Genomic DNA, 19,580 nt, shown 5'->3' on the forward strand with positions numbered 1-19,580 from the left:
TCACTGGCGTTTAAACACTAAATCCCTCAGATGTGTTTTAAATGATTCTAGTCTTTGATGCATGATTCTATATTTGAATTGTTTTTGGCTTTTAACTAGCTTTCAGTAACTGCGAGTACTCTCAAATCGTATTTTCATGTTAATTTGACCTGATGACACAATTTTCCTTTGTGTGCTTCTTTGTTTAACAGTGATTAAGATTATAATACAATGTTGACTGCTGTGTACCTATTTTTGACATTTTTACATATTATGTCTGTTTGTTTTGTTCATGCATCGTTGTCAATATAATGGAATTTGATGCGACTATCATACAAGTGAGAGGTTTAGCTAGCTATAAAACCAGGTTCAATCCATCATTTTTCTACATAAGGAAATACCTGTACCAAGTCAGGAATATGATCGTTGTTATCCATTCGTTAGATTTTTTGAGCTTTTGATTTTGCCATTTGATTAGGAACTTTCCGTTTTGAATTTTCGTCGGAGTTCAGTATTTTTGTGATTTAACTTTTTTTAATTCATTTCTGTAATTCAATATTTACTTATTTTTTGTTATATCTCGTCTAAATATTTTTAATATGTACCACCTTTGGTAAGTATTTAGTATGACGATAAATTTTCACTTCCGTACTTCTGTAAACAAAATATTAATTTTGTAAAAAACGTTTACGTCGGTACTCCTAACAACAAAGTTGTTATATTTTAAATGTACCTGTGTACATTGTTTTATTTAACACCATTTTGTGACAGGTAAGAGTTGTCTTTTTGACACTGTTCCTACATCTTTTTATAACCATCTGTAACGTCTATGTTATATAGGCATCTACGTTTTAATTTTGTGTTTAAATTGTGTCATAGATTAAACTTATTCGTTCAGTGTATGATTACCTGTTTTTGTTAAATGTCTTTTACATCGAGTTAAACCATTTCAACTGATTTTTAACAGTGTGTCATTTTATTTTGTACTATTTCACTACTGCCTCATGTTAGGATGAAGGTTGGTGCCTGTTAAAACGTTTAAACCCGCTACATTGTAATGTACCTGTCCTAAGTCAGGAGCCTTATGATTAGTGGTTGTCGTTTGTTGGTGTGATTCATAAGTATTTCTAGTTTCTCGTTTTTATGTAGATTAGACCGTTGGTTTTTCCTATTTGAAATGTTATACACTAGTCATTTTGGGACCCTTCATAGCTTGCTGTTCGGTTTGAGTCATAGCTTCTGGTTGAAGGCCGTACTTTGACCTATAATTGTTAACTTTTTATACATTGTGACTTCCAAAATGGACAGTTGTCTCATTGGTACTCATACCGCATCTTCTTATTAATAATCATTTTGTATTTTTCAGGATGTCATGGACCATGAATTAAGAATGGCATAGGTTTCAATTGTAAATAGAAAGATTAGTAGAATGATGGCACCCCTCTTGGAAGAAGAAGAGAATTATGTACGATTAGCTTTGTTATTAAAAGGAGTGTCACCAAGAGCAGTCCGTACTTATTTTGACAGAGAATTCCCACCTACTCATCTACCTTCAACGCTGAATACACACTACAACACTCTTTATGACTTGAAAGCAAAGGGGTTTTTGTACCAGGCTCAATGGAATCTTTTGTTTCCAAGAAATGGTATGTTTATATGGCCACAGCAACCCAAAAAGCAATAAATCTAAGTTGAACCTGTTCAAAATAGAGTGTGAGTGTGATTGATATCTAGCAATGAATTCTGCTGATGAAACTGTTTTTTCTTCATCTTTTTCATTGGTTTTACAAAATAAACCATCGACATCTAATGATAACATACTGTTGTATGCCTGGTCTATTTAAAACAAAGTACCCAAGATTAAATAGAAAATAATTATTTAGTGCAATGAAAATAACAAATTTGTGATTAAAATAAAATACATTCTTAATTAATGCTATTCAACAATAGTGCAGAGAACAGCAGGAGTGAGCTGTTCCCTAAAACTATAAACTGATGGTGTTTGAACGAGTACAACAGGAAGCTGATTCCATTCCTATACTGGTTTAATCTGTTATGTACCACAAACTGTTACTGTTTTTTATATGAGTATTTACAAAATGTCCAATTAATAAGACAAATTGGTTGTCTTTAATTAAAAATAAGTTGCTTAGTATATGTTTACGTGATATTTGGTATAATCAAGGTTCAGTTTTAGATAGTTAGTTCTCTAGTTCTATTTACTTGCTAATTAAACAGCGCCTGTTTGATTGTTTGAAGGAAGATTTTGACAGCCAGTTGAGTAATTTAGTTAAATGTTCAAGTTACAGATATAAGGTTCAAAATTTTTGTTTGCAATATTACTTATGCTAACAAATATTATTACCTAATTCTAATACTTTTGATGTTACAAGTGTACCTGATTCTAATACTTTTGATTTTACAGTTGGACTTAATTATAAGCCCTTTGATGTTATAGGTGTACCAGTTTCTACAAATTTTGATATAACATTGATGATTTGCTTGATAAGAAACTTGACATCTGCTACTCAGCCAATTAATGGATATAACAGACTACCAGGAACAGCGGAAAAAACTCCAGGAGCTGATCTAGCAAGGATTAAATGGTACAGGAATATGTTAGCTCATCCTGATAGTAACAAAATGACCACTGTTGATTTCAATATAGCATGGAGTAATATATCTGATGTAAGTGTTACATAAGTATCAGTTTTTTTGTACATATCATTGACAAGTTATGAGGGCCCAGGGAATCTGCCCTAAGTGAATATATAAATTTGTACCTCCTTTTTTTCAAAATGCTTGATCCAACATGTATTTGTTTTTTTACTTACAATTTTCAATGAGCAAGACATAGGCATGCAGCGTATGAGCTTTCCCTTTCTCATGCACAAGTGCCTTCAAATGTTATAACATATAACATTATAGGTGTGCGTGAAATTCATTAGAGAAAATTTTAATTATATATCACTAAATTGATACCAACACTTAAGTAAACTGCAACTTTTATTTGTTGACATCTGATTAAGCTGGTGTCTTTGGGACAAGGTTATCATAAATACGTATACTTGAAGTACAGGGTAGAAAAATTGTGAACTGACTCCTATATTGGAGTAATTTAACCCCTGAATATCTGTCTTTACCCATTTGATGCTTAGGTCACCTGTCCTTAAAGCTGTCATTGGCGTCCTTAGTCTGTCGTCGTCGTCCGTCCTCGTTCAGTCCCGTCGTTGTCATTTGTACAAAAATCTTTTCCTATGAAACTGCTGGGCTAAATTTAACCGAACATCTTTAAGGTATCTAGTTTAAAAGATGTGTCCGATGACCCCGTCTGCCAACCAACATGACCGACATGGCTACAAATAGAAAAAAGGGGTAAAATGCAAGTCTGTTCTATTATCTTAAATACAAATACGAATAAAGAAAGTCGGTCAGGGGAAAAATGTTCAGAATGATGTCATCTACATATTGTATTTTTACTGTCGATTTTTTATAGGAGTTAATGCCAAAAATGGTGAATTTTTATGATTTTTTCATGTTTGCCTAATATCTGCAAAACTGTAATAGATTAAGAGAAATTTTATATACCCATATTGATCAACAAGACAAGAGCTACAAATCGTAAGACGACTCCTTATTGGAGTAAATGCCCGTTTACGAAGATTTCTTCAGTTTGTTTTCGTTTTTGCCTAATATCTTAAAAAAGTTATAGATTGGTAGAAATCTTAATTGGAAAAATTGATCAGTAGGTCAAGATCTACAAATAAGTTTTAATCTTGAAATCGTCTGACGACCCCTTATTAGAGTTATTGTCCTTTTATAATAATTTTATCACATTTTGTGTTTTTGCCTTATATCTAAAAAACCATAATAGATAGATACAAACTTGAATTGGCAAACAATGATCAGCAAGACTTGATGTACATGTTAACTTGATAGCCAAAAATCATCAGTCGACTTATTTAAGGAGTACCTGTTCATTAATGACTATTCATGCAAATATTTTACGTTTTTGACTAATATCTTGACAATTAACTTAAATGATCAGCATGACCAGATCTACAAATAAGTTAAAAAAAAATTTGAAGTTGTTAGCCTACTCTTTAGAAGAGCGATTGCCTTTATTGATAATTTTTACCGTTTTTTTTTTGCAACACTAAACAAAATAGAGAATAAATGTAAACAGACAAAATTATCAGCAATACACTAAAAGTATTTTTGTTAAACATGCTCAAAGATCTCGGTAACAAACACATGCTCGTAAGAGCCTCTAGCTTTTTTCCAAAAACTATCAAGAGAAAGAGAGCAACAATATAAAGCTTGATCAACCAACATGGCCACTGTGGCTAAAAAATGACAAACCAGTCAAACTACAGTTTTGGATCATATCTCCAATATAGATAGCAATAATGGAAAAAAACTGACAACAGAAATATTTATCTTTATATATAAGGTGATGTGGTATGATTGCAAATTAAACAACTATTCACCAGGGTTGAAATGATGAAGAAAAAAGCAAATATATATCACTGTGCGGCCTTCTACAATGAGAAAACCAATACCGTATCCATAATCAAACTTGGCCAAAATGAAACCATAAGGGTATTCAGTTTTAAAAATATGACCGATTTCACCACCTGCCAATTAACATTGCCGACATGGCTAATAATAGAACATAGGGGTAAAATGCAAGGTTTTTCTATTATCTTAGAAACCGCTATTAATAGAGTACATTTAAAAGTGGGAAAAATATTGAGATCTACCTAATGTACATAAACACCAAAAACTGTCAGACGACATCTTATAAATTAGACTTTTTGCCCTAAAAGTCAAATTCTACCATTTTTTTCGTGTTTGCCTATAATTTTAAAAACTATAACAGATAAAGAGAAACTTGAAATAGCAAAAACGATGAGCAAGACACGATCTACAAATGGTCAAAACCTTAGTTGAGTTTTTACTCTTTATTCTTAATGACAAATTTTACCAAAATTTTGTGTTTTTACCTATTATCTTGAAAACTATAACATGATAAAAGACAGTTACTGTAAACAGCAAAAATGACCAGCAAGACGATGTCTTCAGATTAGTCAAATTCTGTTAAACTCGTTAGTAAACTCTTAATAAGAGTTATTGCCCTAAAAATTTATTTTTAGCCTTTTTTGTGCTTTGGGCAAAATCTAAAGAAGGCAAAGAGGAACTGTAAACAGAAAAAAATAATAGCAATGCGAGATAAACCAAACTTTGTGTCATGAATAATATTCTAGTCTACGATATTGAAGAGTGTGGACTCCATTATTTAAAATTTATATAGACCAAGGTGAGCGTAACATGCTCCTTAGATTCTTAGTTTTCAATATTCACAGTGTGTGCTGCTACTTTCAAAAATATAGAAGCTAGGTTAAAAGTGTAAACTGTAAACATTTGACAACATGATTTGGAGTTATTGCATTACATTACGTAACTAGCTACATAGAATAATCAAAACAGATGGTAAAGTTACCAATATGTCAAGTCCTTTTGATTAGACTAAGATGGAGGTTTGAATTAAAATTATTTTTTTCCAAATATCTTTTGTAGGCTGTAAGTCGATTGGATGGTCAGCAAATGAATCAAGAGTGCCAAGAGTTAAAGGTGAAGATCTTAGATCAGTCAAATCGGGAAATTATGCTGGAAATCAAACAATTACAGGATCGGTTAAAAGAACTTAGACAAACAGTGGATACAGACCACTCAGAAGTGACAGAAAATCTGAGGAAATTACAAGATTCCCACAATACTTTACAGACTGAATACACGGAAGTCACAGAAAATATGAAAAAGTTACAAGTTTCCCAAATTACTTTACAGACTGAACACTCAGAGGTGACAGGAAATCTGAGTAAGTTACAAGATTCCCACAGTACTTTACAGACTGAACACTCAGAGGTGACAGGAAATCTAATGAAGCTAAAGGATTCTTACATTACTTTACAGACTGAACACACCGAAGTCACAGAGCTTTGGAAAGACCCAATACCATGGAACATCAGAGGTATTTTATAGTTTTATATAAATTTAGACAAGAAAAGTAGAGTTGTAGCTAAGGATGTGAAACAGGGTTATTTACTTCCAAAATTTAATCTATTTCTTGTATTTTTTTTCTCACCTGAGTGCTATTCTTGTCATTTGGTGTCAGTCGTGGTCGTCTGTTGTCAGTTGAAGTTTAAAACGTACTTCTCTAAAAGTTACAATGGGACAGATGGAACCAAACTTTGTGAAAATCGTCACATTTAGTTCAAAAATTGTGTCTGATGATCCTCTCTACAAACCAACATGGCTGTCATTAGTAAGAATGGAACGTAAAATGCAACTTTTGTTTTATCTTGAGTCTTTCATCACACTAATTTTTCTTAAAAATCTTCTCTAAAACTGTACAATTGATTGAAACCAAAGTCTGTCTGTTCAAATATAGGATGTCAACTATAAGGTTTTATTGTCATCCAGTCTGTACAATCAACATAGCTACAAATATAACATAGGAGTCAAACTAGAGTTTTTGACTAATATCTTGAAAACAAGAGCCAGTTGAGAAAAACTGACAGGGTAAAAATGGTGAGCATTACAAACTGTATCAACCCTAAACATTTTACAAAAACTGTCTTCCTGTTTTGTTTTGCAGTTGTTGCCCCTGAATTGATGATTTTTAACTGTTTGGTATGTCTGAGCCATTGTTTCGAAGAAAAATATATAAGCTAGGTTGAAAACCTTTTTTGAAACTGCAAAAATCCTCAAAATAGCATCTTCTATCTACCTGAAAAATTTCAGAAAAATCTGAAGACCATATGGGAATATTGCCCCCAAAATATAGGTGAAAATCAATTTTCACAGTTGTCATCTTTAAAATTGTAGGAGATAGGTTAAAATTGAACGCAGTAAAAGTGATCAGTTCAACAAGAGATTACAGAAAAATCTATTATCTGTTTTGAGTTATTGCCCCTGAAATATCTGGTTTTTGCAGTTTTGACTGTTATTGCGAAAAAGAAGAGCTAGGTTAAAAGTGTAAGTAGTGATGAGCACAACAACGTTTATCAGCAGTGAACTTTAGATTGATTGATTTTTGGTTACTTAACGTCCAGTGATGATTTTTATAAAAATCAGTCTATCTGTTTTGAAGTTATTGCCCTTGAAATAAACATGTACATGAAGTGCTTTACAAATTGATTGATTTGTTTCAATGTATGTTCTGGACCACATAAATTATGTTAAAGTTTAGTCATTTCACTTTTATTGTTCATGTGTTGTGATTCTTGATTGTTTGAAAAATTCAAATAATTCCAGATGATAATTGGAAAAACTTTGAATGATTGTATGTGTAGGTGTACATGTCAGTCGTGCATGGACCTCATTTTCATGGTTCATTAGTCAATGGTACAGATTCCTGATTCGGTTCCATTCTCAGATGCTATAAGCAATAAGTCAACTATATTTGGTGTATGAATTCATTGTAAGGTGTACATGCATGTCAGTCCAACAGGGTTCACCTAACCTTCAACTTTTTTTTATAGGGTCGTTGGTCAAATTTAAGTTTTTTGTGATTAATGTAAAATAAAGCAATGTGGTATAATAGCCAACGAAACAGCTATCCATCAGAGTCCAAATAAAGTAGATTTAGGCAAATATAAGTCAATGTATGGCATTCATAAATGAGAGCAGCAGACGACAACAAATGAATAGGAGGCTCCTGATTTGATTGATTGATTGGTTGGTATTAAACGCCACTTTCAGTACAATTACCATGTTGTTGTGGTCAGTTTTTATTGGTGGAGGAAGTCGGAGAGAACCAACGATCTTCGGTCGGAAAAAACTGACAATCCTTGTCAAGTAGGATTGGAGTCAAGCGCATCTGCCACGTCCGAGATTCGAACTCACAACCATTTATTGCGGACCTGTTTCTGTATTGTTATGAGTTACAATTTATGACTAAAATCTGCAAATAATTATCGAAACAACATCTGATAAAAAATCTAATAATGCGTTAATATATTTGAATGATACATTGGTAATAATGACGACTTCAGTATGTACACTAAAGACATTTATCCTGTTAAACAAACTTTAAATAATGTTTATACTAACAATGAACACTGCCCTTTCCTGGAGTTTGATATTTATATCATCAACGGGGAGCTTAATACTAACATTTATGATAAAAGGGATAATTTTTCATTTCCTATTGTTAATTACCCATTTTTAGATGGTGATGTTCCCTTGTCACCATCTTATGGTGTTTATATATCTCAACTTGTTCGATTCGCTCGTGTATGTAAAAAGGTATTTGATTTCAACGAAAGAAATCTATGTATTACTGAAAAATTATTTCACCAAAGTTTTCGATATCACAAACTAGTCAAAACATTTACTAAATTTTATTATCGGAACAAGGACATCATTTGTAAATATAAATCAACATGCAGACACCTTATACGTTCAGGTATTTCACATCCAATCTTTTATGGTAATATTCTTTACAACGCACAAAATTGTCGGCATTCACCTCAAAAACTAACAAAACCTTTAAACAGACTTATTAAGAAGGGATATAGTAACGATACTGTTGTCAGGTCATTAAAGATGGCATATTTTGGCCTTAATATTGATTCACTTATAGGGTCTTTTCATCGGAAATAAACACATTTATTCTAAAACCAGTTGTTGGCATGATACGGGTTATGTTTTTCTCATATATGTTATGATGGTATGATAGTAAATCCCTAACGGGAGGGATTGTGCTTGATATTCATATGATGAAGGCATAATCTTTCAATCAGTTTAATTGAGGTCTGGAGCTGGCATGTCAGTAACTGCTAGTAGTCGTTTGTTAATTTATGTATCATTGTCATTTTGTTTAGTTTATTTTGTTACCTATTTTGACATCGGTCTCGGAAATCTTTCAAACTGAGTTTTATTGTGCGTATTTCTGTGTGTTTGTTTTTTGTACATTGGCTAGAGGTATAGGTGAGGGTTGAGATCTCACAAAACATGTTTAACTCCGCCGCATTTTTGTACCTGTCCAAAGTCAGGAGACTCTGACCTTTGTTCATGTTCTTAGTCTTGTATGATTTTAAATTTCAGTTGATATATATATTTCAGAGTTGTGTATGACGTCCATTATCACTGAACTAGTACACATTTTTGATAAGGGGCCAGCTGAAGCACGCCTCCGGGTGGGTGATTTTGTCGCTGTGTTAAAAACCCATTGGCGGCCTTCGGTTGTTTTCTGCTATTTGATCGGGTTGTTGTCTCTTTGACAAATTCCCCATTTCCATTCTCAATTTTATCTTTCATTGTAGTACATGTAACTGAATTAAAAACACAATCATTTCAAGAGGAAACAACATTGCCATTTTGTATCCTCTGTGTGTTACCCTTAGGCACAAAATGATAATGATCTCTGTCCGTCAGTCCATTCATCCCAAACGCTTCAATATTCAGAGACCATTTGACATAAAGCTTTCATTTTTCGGTAGGATTATTTATCGTCACATTGTCTTTACAATTTTTGACAATTTGTACAGGAGTTAAGGGACTGTGGACCAAAGGACTAATTGACATTTTTTTATCACTTAGTGTCCGTTATCTTCCGATAACCTTAACAAAAATCTTCTTCTCTAAAACTACTGTTTAAATTTAACCAAACTCGACCACAATCGTCATAGGGGTATCTAGTTTAAAAAAACATGATTTGGAGTTATTGCATTACATTACGTAACTAGCTACATAGAATAATCAAAACAGATGGTAAAGTTACCAATATGTCAAGTCCTTTTGATTAGACTAAGATGGAGGTTTGAATTAAAATTATTTTTTTCCAAATATCTTTTGTAGGCTGTAAGTCGATTGGATGGTCAGCAAATGAATCAAGAGTGCCAAGAGTTAAAGGTGAAGATCTTAGATCAGTCAAATCGGGAAATTATGCTGGAAATCAAACAATTACAGGATCGGTTAAAAGAACTTAGACAAACAGTGGATACAGACCACTCAGAAGTGACAGAAAATCTGAGGAAATTACAAGATTCCCACAATACTTTACAGACTGAATACACGGAAGTCACAGAAAATATGAAAAAGTTACAAGTTTCCCAAATTACTTTACAGACTGAACACTCAGAGGTGACAGGAAATCTGAGTAAGTTACAAGATTCCCACAGTACTTTACAGACTGAACACTCAGAGGTGACAGGAAATCTAAGGAAGCTAAAGGATTCTTACATTACTTTACAGACTGAACACACCGAAGTCACAGAGCTTTGGAAAGACCCAATATCATGGAACATCAGAGGTATTTTATAGTTTTATATAAATTTAGACAAGAAAAGTAGAGTTGTAGCTAAGGATGTGAAACAGGGTTATTTACTTCCAAAATTTAATCTATTTCTTGTATTTTTTTTCTCACCTGAGTGCTATTCTTGTCATTTGGTGTCAGTCGTGGTCGTCTGTTGTCAGTTGAAGTTTAAAACGTACTTCTCTAAAAGTTACAATGGGACAGATGGAACCAAACTTTGTGACAATCGTCACATTTAGTTCAAAAATTGTGTCTGATGATCCTCTCTACAAACCAACATGACTGTCATTAGTAAGAATGGAACGTAAAATGCAACTTTTGTTTTATCTTGAGTCTTTCATCACACTAATTTTTCTTAAAAATCTTCTCTAAAACTGTACAATTGATTGAAACCAAAGTCTGTCTGTTCATATATAGGATGTCAACTATAAGGTTTTATTGTCATCCAGTCTGTACAATCAACATAGCTACAAATATAACATAGGAGTCAAACTAGAGTTTTTGACTAATATCTTGAAAACAAGAGCCAGTTGAGAAAAACTGACAGGGTAAAAATGGTGAGCATTACAAACTGTATCAACCCTAAACATTTTACAAAAACTGTCTTCCTGTTTTGTTTTGCAGTTGTTGCCCCTGAATTGATGATTTTTAACTGTTTGGTATGTCTGAGCCATTGTTTCGAAGAAAAATATATAAGCTAGGTTGAAAACCTTTTTTGAAACTGCAAAAATCCTCAAAATAGCATCTTCTATCTACCTGAAAAATTTCAGAAAAATCTGAAGACCATATGGGAATATTGCCCCCAAAATATAGGTGAAAATCAATTTTCACAGTCGTCATCTTTAAAATTATAGGAGATAGGTTAAAATTGAACGCAGTAAAAGTGATCAGTTCAACAAGAGATTACAGAAAAATCTATTATCTGTTTTGAGTTATTGCCCCTGAAATATCTGGTTTTTGCAGTTTTGACTGTTATTGCGAAAAAGAAGAGCTAGGTTAAAAGTGTAAGTAGTGATGAGCACAACAACGTTTATCAGCAGTGAACTTTAGATTGATTGATTTTTGGTTACTTAACGTCCAGTGATGATTTTTATTAAAATCAGTCTATCTGTTTTGAAGTTATTGCCCTTGAAATAAACATGTACATGAAGTGCTTTACAAATTGATTGATTTGTTTCAATGTATGTTCTGGACCACATAAATTATGTTAAAGTTTAGTCATTTCACTTTTATTGTTCATGTGTTGTGATTCTTGATTGTTTGAAAAATTCAAATAATTCCAGATGATAATTGGAAAAACTTTGAATGATTGTATGTGTAGGTGTACATGTCAGTCGTGCATGGACCTCATTTTCATGGTTCATTAGTCAATGGTACAGATTCCTGATTCGGTTCCATTCTCAGATGCTATAAGCAATAAGTCAACTATATTTGGTGTATGAATTCATTGTAAGGTGTACATGCATGTCAGTCCAACAGGGTTCACCTAACCTTCAACTTTTTTTTATAGGGTCGTTGGTCAAATTTAAGTTTTTGTGATTAATGTAAAATAAAGCAATGTGGTATAATAGCCAACGAAACAGCTATCCATCAGAGTCCAAATAAAGTAGATTTAGGCAAATATAAGTCAATGTATGGCATTCATAAATGAGAGCAGCAGACGACAACAAATGAATAGGAGGCTCCTGATTTGATTGATTGATTGGTTGGTATTAAACGCCACTTTCAGTACAATTACCATGTTGTTGTGGTCAGTTTTTATTGGTGGAGGAAGTCGGAGAGAACCAACGATCTTCGGTCGGAAAAAACTGACAATCCTTGTCAAGTAGGATTGGAGTCAAGCGCATCTGCCACGTCCGAGGTTTGAACTCACAACCATTTATTGCGGACCTGTTTCTGTATTGTTATGAGTTACAATTTATGACTAAAATCTGCAAATAATTATCGAAACAACATCTGATAAAAAATCTAATAATGCGTTTAGATATTTGAATGATACATTGGTAATAATGACGACTTCAGTATGTACACTAAAGACATTTATCCTGTTAAACAAACTTTAAATAATGTTTATACTAACAATGAACACTGCCCTTTCCTGGAGTTTGATATTTATATCATCAACGGGGAGCTTAATACTAACATTTATGATAAAAGGGATAATTTTTCATTTCCTATTGTTAATTACCCATTTTTAGATGGTGGTGTTCCCTTGTCACCATCTTATGGTGTTTATATATCTCAACTTGTTCGATTCGCTCGTGTATGTAAAAAGGTATTTGATTTCAACGAAAGAAATCTATGTATTACTGAAAAATTATTTCACCAAAGTTTTCGATATCACAAACTAGTCAAAACATTTACTAAATTTTATTATCGGAACAAGGACATCATTTGTAAATATAAATCAACATGCAGACACCTTATACGTTCAGGTATTTCACATCCAATCTTTTATGGTAATATTCTTTACAACGCACAAAATTGTCGGCATTCACCTCAAAAGCTAACAAAACCTTTAAACAGACTTATTAAGAAGGGATATAGTAACGATACTGTTGTCAGGTCATTAAAGATGGCATATTTTGGCCTTAATATTGATTCACTTATAGGGTCTTTTCATCGGAAATAAACACATTTATTCTAAAACCAGTTGTTGGCATGATACGGGTTATGTTTTTCTCATATATGTTATGATGGTATGATAGTAAATCCCTAACGGGAGGGATTGTGCTTGATATTCATATGATGAAGGCATAATCTTTCAATCAGTTTAATTGAGGTCTGGAGCTGGCATGTCAGTAACTGCTAGTAGTCGTTTGTTAATTTATGTATCATTGTCATTTTGTTTAGTTTATTTTGTTACCTATTTTGACATCGGTCTCGGAAATCTTTCAAACTGAGTTTTATTGTGCGTATTTCTGTGTGTTTGTTTTTTGTACATTGGCTAGAGGTATAGGTGAGGGTTGAGATCTCACAAAACATGTTTAACTCCGCCGCATTTTTGTACCTGTCCAAAGTCAGGAGACTCTGACCTTTGTTCATGTTCTTAGTCTTGTATGATTTTAAATTTCAGTTGATATATATATTTCGGAGTTGTGTATGACGTCCATTATCACTGAACTAGTACACATTTTTGATAAGGGGCCAGCTGAAGCACGCCTCCGGGTGGGTGATTTTGTCGCTGTGTTAAAAACCCATTGGCGGCCTTCGGTTGTTTTCTGCTATTTGATCGGGTTGTTGTCTCTTTGACAAATTCCCCATTTCCATTCTCAATTTTATCTTTCATTGTAGTACATGTAACTGAATTAAAAACACAATCATTTCAAGAGGAAACAACATTGCCATTTTGTATCCTCTGTGTGTTACCCTTAGGCACAAAATGATAATGATCTCTGTCCGTCAGTCCATTCATCCCAAACGCTTCAATATTCAGAGACCATTTGACATAAAGCTTTCATTTTTATGTAGGATTATTTATCGTCACATTGTCTTGACAATTTTTGACAATTTGTACAGGAGTTAAGGGACTGTGGACCAAAGGACTAATTGACATTTTTTTATCACTTAGTGTCCGTTATCTTCCGATAACCTTAACAAAAATCTTCTTCTCTAAAACTACTGTTTAAATTTAACCAAACTCGACCACAATCGTCATAGGGGTATTTAGTTTAAAAAAATATATCTGATGACCCCGCTTGCCAACCAACATGGCAGACATGGCTAGAACAGGGGTAGTAAAATACAATTTTTGTCTATTTTCGTGAAAATCACTGTAAATAGAGAAAATCTGAACGAGACAAAAATGTTCAGACTTTTTAGATCTACCTACTGTCTGTTTATACATCAAAACTGTCAGTGTACTTCTAATAGGAGTTATTGCCTATAAATGAAGATTTTTTAAAAGTTTGCCTATTATTTTAAAAACTGTTCAACATTGCCAAAATTGTCAGTCGACTACTTATTGGAGATCTTGCTCTTTAACATTTTTAACGAATATTTAGAATTTTTATACGACAGCAAAAAAATGCGGCATTATAAAGGTATGTCGATGTCATCATCTTCTTCCAAAGACAGTTGTTTTACAAACAATAACTTCCGAATAAGTGTATGGATCTATATGAAATTGAACCACGATGTTCCATACCACACATTAGGAAAGTTTCGAATTGAAGTTAGGGGTTTTGGCCTTAACTGTTTGAGAATTTGGTCCAAAAAAGGTAAAAAGCAAACATTTTTCTAGTTTCCGGACAATAACTTGTGTATAGGTTTATGGATCTCTATTAAATTGTACCCCAATGGTTCTGTAACAAAAACTGAAAGCTGCGATTGATTTTGATGGTAATTGCCCTAAACGTTTTGGAATAAGGGGCAAAATACAATACTATTTTTAACTTTGTACAAATTGCTTATTTTCTTTTACCAATTTCAATGGGATTTAATTCAAAGTCATGAAATCTTTTGGTGATTTAATATGCTGAATCTAACCATGTATTTAGATTTTGGATTTCGGGCCCCTTTTTTAAATTGTTCTATATTGAGGTGCAAATGGTCCTCAATTTAACTTTTTGTTTTGTTTTATTCCACAAAAATTGAATTCTTAGGGTTCTTTGTTATGCTTAATCTTACCATGGATTTATATATTTTAAGTTGGTACATAATAGGTAAATGTAAAATTTCTAATTTTTAAGTTCTTAGACCACATTCGTTATGTGTCAGAATCCTATACTGATATTTTAATATTTCATCACAATCCAGATTCAGAGCTTTATCAAGCTTGAATGTTAAGTGTTTGACATTGGCGGTTGTATCAAACTGGACCTTGCGTAGTATTATATTGCCTATTATCTTTAAAAGTATAAACGACAAATAGACACTTTAAATAGCAAAAATTATCAGCAAGACATGATCTTCAAATAAGTCAAATTTTGCCAAAAATCTTAGTAAACTCTTAATAGGACAGATTTACCTTTAAAAATGATGTTTTGTTTTTACCTTTTTGTTTTGTTTTGGGCAAAAACTAAAGAAGATAGTGAGAAACTTTAGTGGGGAAAAAATATTATTAATGTAAAATCATCAATTTTGTTTTCATGAAATCTACTCTAGTTCACAATGTTGGAGAGTATCCATTGTTGAAATTGCACATAAACCTAGGTAAGCAACACAGGGTCTTTATAACTTTTACTTTAGTTTACTTGTGTAACAATAACATCTTATGAAGTCAATTCCTCTGCTGAATCTTGTTCCGTTTTACAGAAAGATCTCATACTTGGTAAGATTATTTTCAATAATGTGTAGTTGACAACATCGTACCATCATTTTGAATGGACCATTTTTAGGAGAGTTATTGAACTGTGACCATTTTTGAGTGTTGTGACAATAGGTAATTGTGAATGCATCTCTTGGGAAACCCTTGTACAGAAACTGTTCATATTTGGTAGGATTGATTGCCATCATATGTAGTTGACTATGTATACATTTTGATCAAACATCATGGGACTTTGGCTATTGACTGGGGTATTGCAATGCTGTCATCTTTTGGAGGAACTCCGCTGGGACCATTTGAAAGAAAGCTTTAATACTTGGTCTTATTGTAGGCCCTCATGTGTAGTTCAACGTATTATAATAGTTTTGATTCACATATTTTTACGGGAGTATGGAACTTTTTTCCACTGTTTTAGTATTGTGACAATAATGCCTTCTGAACATAAATCCTCTGAGACTGTCTTACAGACACCTCTCATATTTGATAGGATTTGTTGTTATCATTGTGCAGTTGACTATATTATGCCGTCATTTTGATCCAACCATTTTTACTGAAGTTATGGGACTGCAAACTATTTTTTGGAATTATAATGGTGTCACCTTGTGAAAGCAACTTCTCAGAAACCATTTGACAAAAAGCTCTCATACCAGATAGGATTGTTGTTGACTTGTGAACAAACTACAAACGAAAAACAAATATGATGTACATGTTGGTGAGGTCCAAACCCTGCTGCTAAGCTTGATTCGCTGGTGCAACAGAACAACACAAAACAAACTGTACACAACAATAAGTGAAAATAGCCCTTAAACGTTTGAGATTTTCAAGTTGTAGGTCTTGAGTATCCCTGATGAAGTTGATTATATTAAAAGATATTGTTTGGATCGAAATCATATCATATCATTTATTCAGGAAAATCTGTCATGAGGTAAGTTCAAGACCAAAAACTTTGTAAAGGTCACAGTAGTCCGTCTCATAAAAAAGTGTAAATATTAAAGAAATATCAAATCCTTTATTTTTAGGTCAAATTGAAGAGGAATTGGAAACTTGGACAGAAGATGGAAAAATGTTTATAGAAACAAATGGATCAAAGAGTGTATTAAAATGTATCAAAGAAAATAGTTGTGTTGTTGTCACCGGAAGTTCGGGAACAGGAAAATCATCATTGGTGCGTCATGTTGCTCTACGAATGCAAGAAGGAGGCTATGATATTTTACCGGTAACAAACCCTGAAGAAATCATTAAGTGGTATAACCCAAGTAAGAAAATCTTGTTTGTTGTGGATGACTTTTGTGGAACATATACCATAAATCTTATGAAGTTGGAAAGCTGGAAAAATTTGATGGGAAAAATCAAGACATTAGTACAAAAGAAACCAGTTAAATTAATCATGTCTTGTAGACTACAGGTTTGCAAAGATGAAAAAATGAAATCTGTATCATTTTATCAATCCTGTGAATGTAATCTTTTGTCTGAAGATTTACGTTTATCGAAAACAGAAAAACAATCTATCGCTGAACTTTACTTGAAAACAAACGCCTCTAAGATCGAGGAATTTTATGACATGTTTGACTGTTTTCCTCTTTTATGTCAATTATATAGCAAAAACACAAATCTGAGCTTGGTAGATTTCTTTAAGAATCCATTTACAGTTTACAAAGAAGAGATAGATAAATTACAGGCAGAGGGAGCACATGTCAAATACTGTGCACTTGCTCTGTGTGTAATGTTTAACAATCATTTTAAAGAAGAATGGCTCACAGAAGATGTCGATAAAGATATCAACACAATTATAAAGAACACATATGAAGCTTGTAAAGTGGTTAAAGGAACATCTCGATTGGTGCTTCGTGATGAGCTGATACACTTACTCAAACTTTTATCAGAAAGGATGGTGCAGTGTACAGAACTATTCATGACAAGCTTTTTGACTTTCTTGCTTTTTACTTTGGCAGCGATTTGATTTATTGCGTAATTAATAATGCTTCAAGTCAGTTTATTCGTGAAAGATTTGTTTTTGAAAAAAAAGGCAAAAGTGATGAATTTTTAATAGCTGTATCAGAATGTTATCAGCAAATGTATATACACAGATTGAAAGACGACTGGTTGAGAGGAAAGGTAGTAGATGTCTTCTGTAACATCAATATGGATGATCTAATCTTCAGACAAAGAATACTTGAACATGTGAACGGTTTGGAAATATCACAACAGAAGGAATTGGCTAGTCTATACGACACAAAATACAATAGCACTGCATTAATACATTGTTGTTATAAAGGAGATATTGATTTGGTTAAATGGTGCTTAGGTCGTTGTACTAGTAATGTAAACCATTGTCGTCATGATGGAATATCACCTCTGTTCTTTGCCTGTCGGAATGGACATACAAAAGTGGTACAGATGTTAATAAACAATAAGGCTGTCATTAATAAGTGTATAGATACTGGAGTATCACCTCTGTACATTGCCAGTCAGGAAGGACATACTGAAGTAGTACAGATGCTGATAAACAATAAAGCTGACAATAATAATTCTAGAGATAATGGAGCATCAACTCTTTTCATTGCTAGGGAGAAAGGATATATTGAAGTAGTTCAGATGCACAATAACAATAAGGTGGACATTAATAAGCGTGATAATGAACAAGTTTCACCTCTGTGCATTGCTTTTCAAAAAGGACATACTAAAATAATACAGATGTTAATAAACAATAATGCTGACATTGATAAGTGTAGAGATAATGAAGCATCCCCTCTGTGTATTGCTTGTGAGATGGGACATATTGAAGTAGTACAGATGTTAATAAAATATAAGGCTGACATTAATAAGTGTACAGATATTGGAGAATCACCTCTGTTCAATGCTTGTCAGGAAGGTCATACTGAAGTAGCACAGATGTTAATAAACAATAAGGCTGACATTAACAAGTGTACGAGGACAGGAGAATCTCCCATATTTGAAGCTTGTTATAAAGGTCATACTGAGGTTGTTCAGATGTTAATAAACAATAAGGCTGACATTAATAAGTGTGACTATAATGAAGTATCACCTTTGTACATTGCTTGTCAGGAAAGACATACTGAAATAGCACAGATGTTGATAAACAATAAGGGTGACATTAATAAGAGTAGAGATAATGGAGCATCACCTCTGTTCTTTGTCTGTCAGGAAGGATATACTGAAGTAGTACAGATGTTAATAAACAATAAGGCTGACATAAATAAGTGTAGAGACAATGGAGCATCAAGTCTGAGCATTGCTTGTCAGAAAGGACACATTGAAGTAGTTCAGATGTTAATAAACAATAAGGCTGACATTAATATGTGTAATGATATTGGAGAATCACCTCTGTTCTTCGCCTGTCAGGAAGGACATACTAAAGTAGTACAGATGTTAATAAATAATAAGGCTAACATTAACAAGTGTACGAGAACAGGAGAATCCCCCATATTTGGAGCTTGTTATAAAGGTCATACTGGCGTAGTTCAGATGTTAATAAACAATAAGGCTGACATTAATAAGTGCAATGATTATGGAGCATCACCTCTGTTCTTTGCCTGTCAGGAAGGACATACCAAAGTAGTACAGATGTTAAGAAACAATAAGGCTAACATAAATAAGAGTATGAGAACGGGAGAATCCCCTGTAGTTATAGCGTGTTATTATGGTCATACAGAGATTGTTGAATTGTTATTAAAACATGAAGCAGATTGTAACATTAAATGGAGAGGATTAACACCACTAGATATTGCAAGGAGAGAAAATCATATTAATATTGTACATTTGTTACAAAAACACAAATAATATACATTAGATGTAAGGTGTGCATGATAAAATAATAAAAGATTTCTGCTAATTATATAATTAATTCTAAGGAACTGTTATCATTAGATATAATTGCAAGATAAAAAAAAATCATATCAATATTGTCTGTGTGTTAAAGAGACTGAATAAATATACAATGTAAATGTTATACTAAACTGTGTTATGATTTTACGACACATTCAACTTATT

General features: G+C 33.0%; 1 protein-coding gene across 1 annotated transcript in view; it reads left to right on the plus strand.

The window, feature by feature from the left end:
• LOC127712905 (uncharacterized) overlaps nt 1-19,370 on the plus strand; it is a 77,474-nt gene extending 58,104 nt beyond the window's left edge. The window contains exons 2-7 of the mRNA XM_052219501.1: nt 2,405-2,667; nt 5,560-6,013; nt 9,847-9,962; nt 10,117-10,300; nt 16,589-16,662; nt 17,985-19,370. Coding sequence (XP_052075461.1) covers nt 2,405-2,667; nt 5,560-6,013; nt 9,847-9,962; nt 10,117-10,300; nt 16,589-16,662; nt 17,985-19,370 — 2,477 coding nt within the window. The remainder of the gene's footprint in view (nt 1-2,404; nt 2,668-5,559; nt 6,014-9,846; nt 9,963-10,116; nt 10,301-16,588; nt 16,663-17,984) is intronic.
• The last annotated feature ends 210 nt before the right edge of the window (nt 19,371-19,580 follow it).

This window comes from Mytilus californianus, unplaced genomic scaffold (assembly GCF_021869535.1).
Source record: "Mytilus californianus isolate M0D057914Y unplaced genomic scaffold, xbMytCali1.0.p SCAF_8, whole genome shotgun sequence".
Lineage (NCBI taxonomy): Eukaryota > Metazoa > Mollusca > Bivalvia > Mytilida > Mytilidae > Mytilus > Mytilus californianus.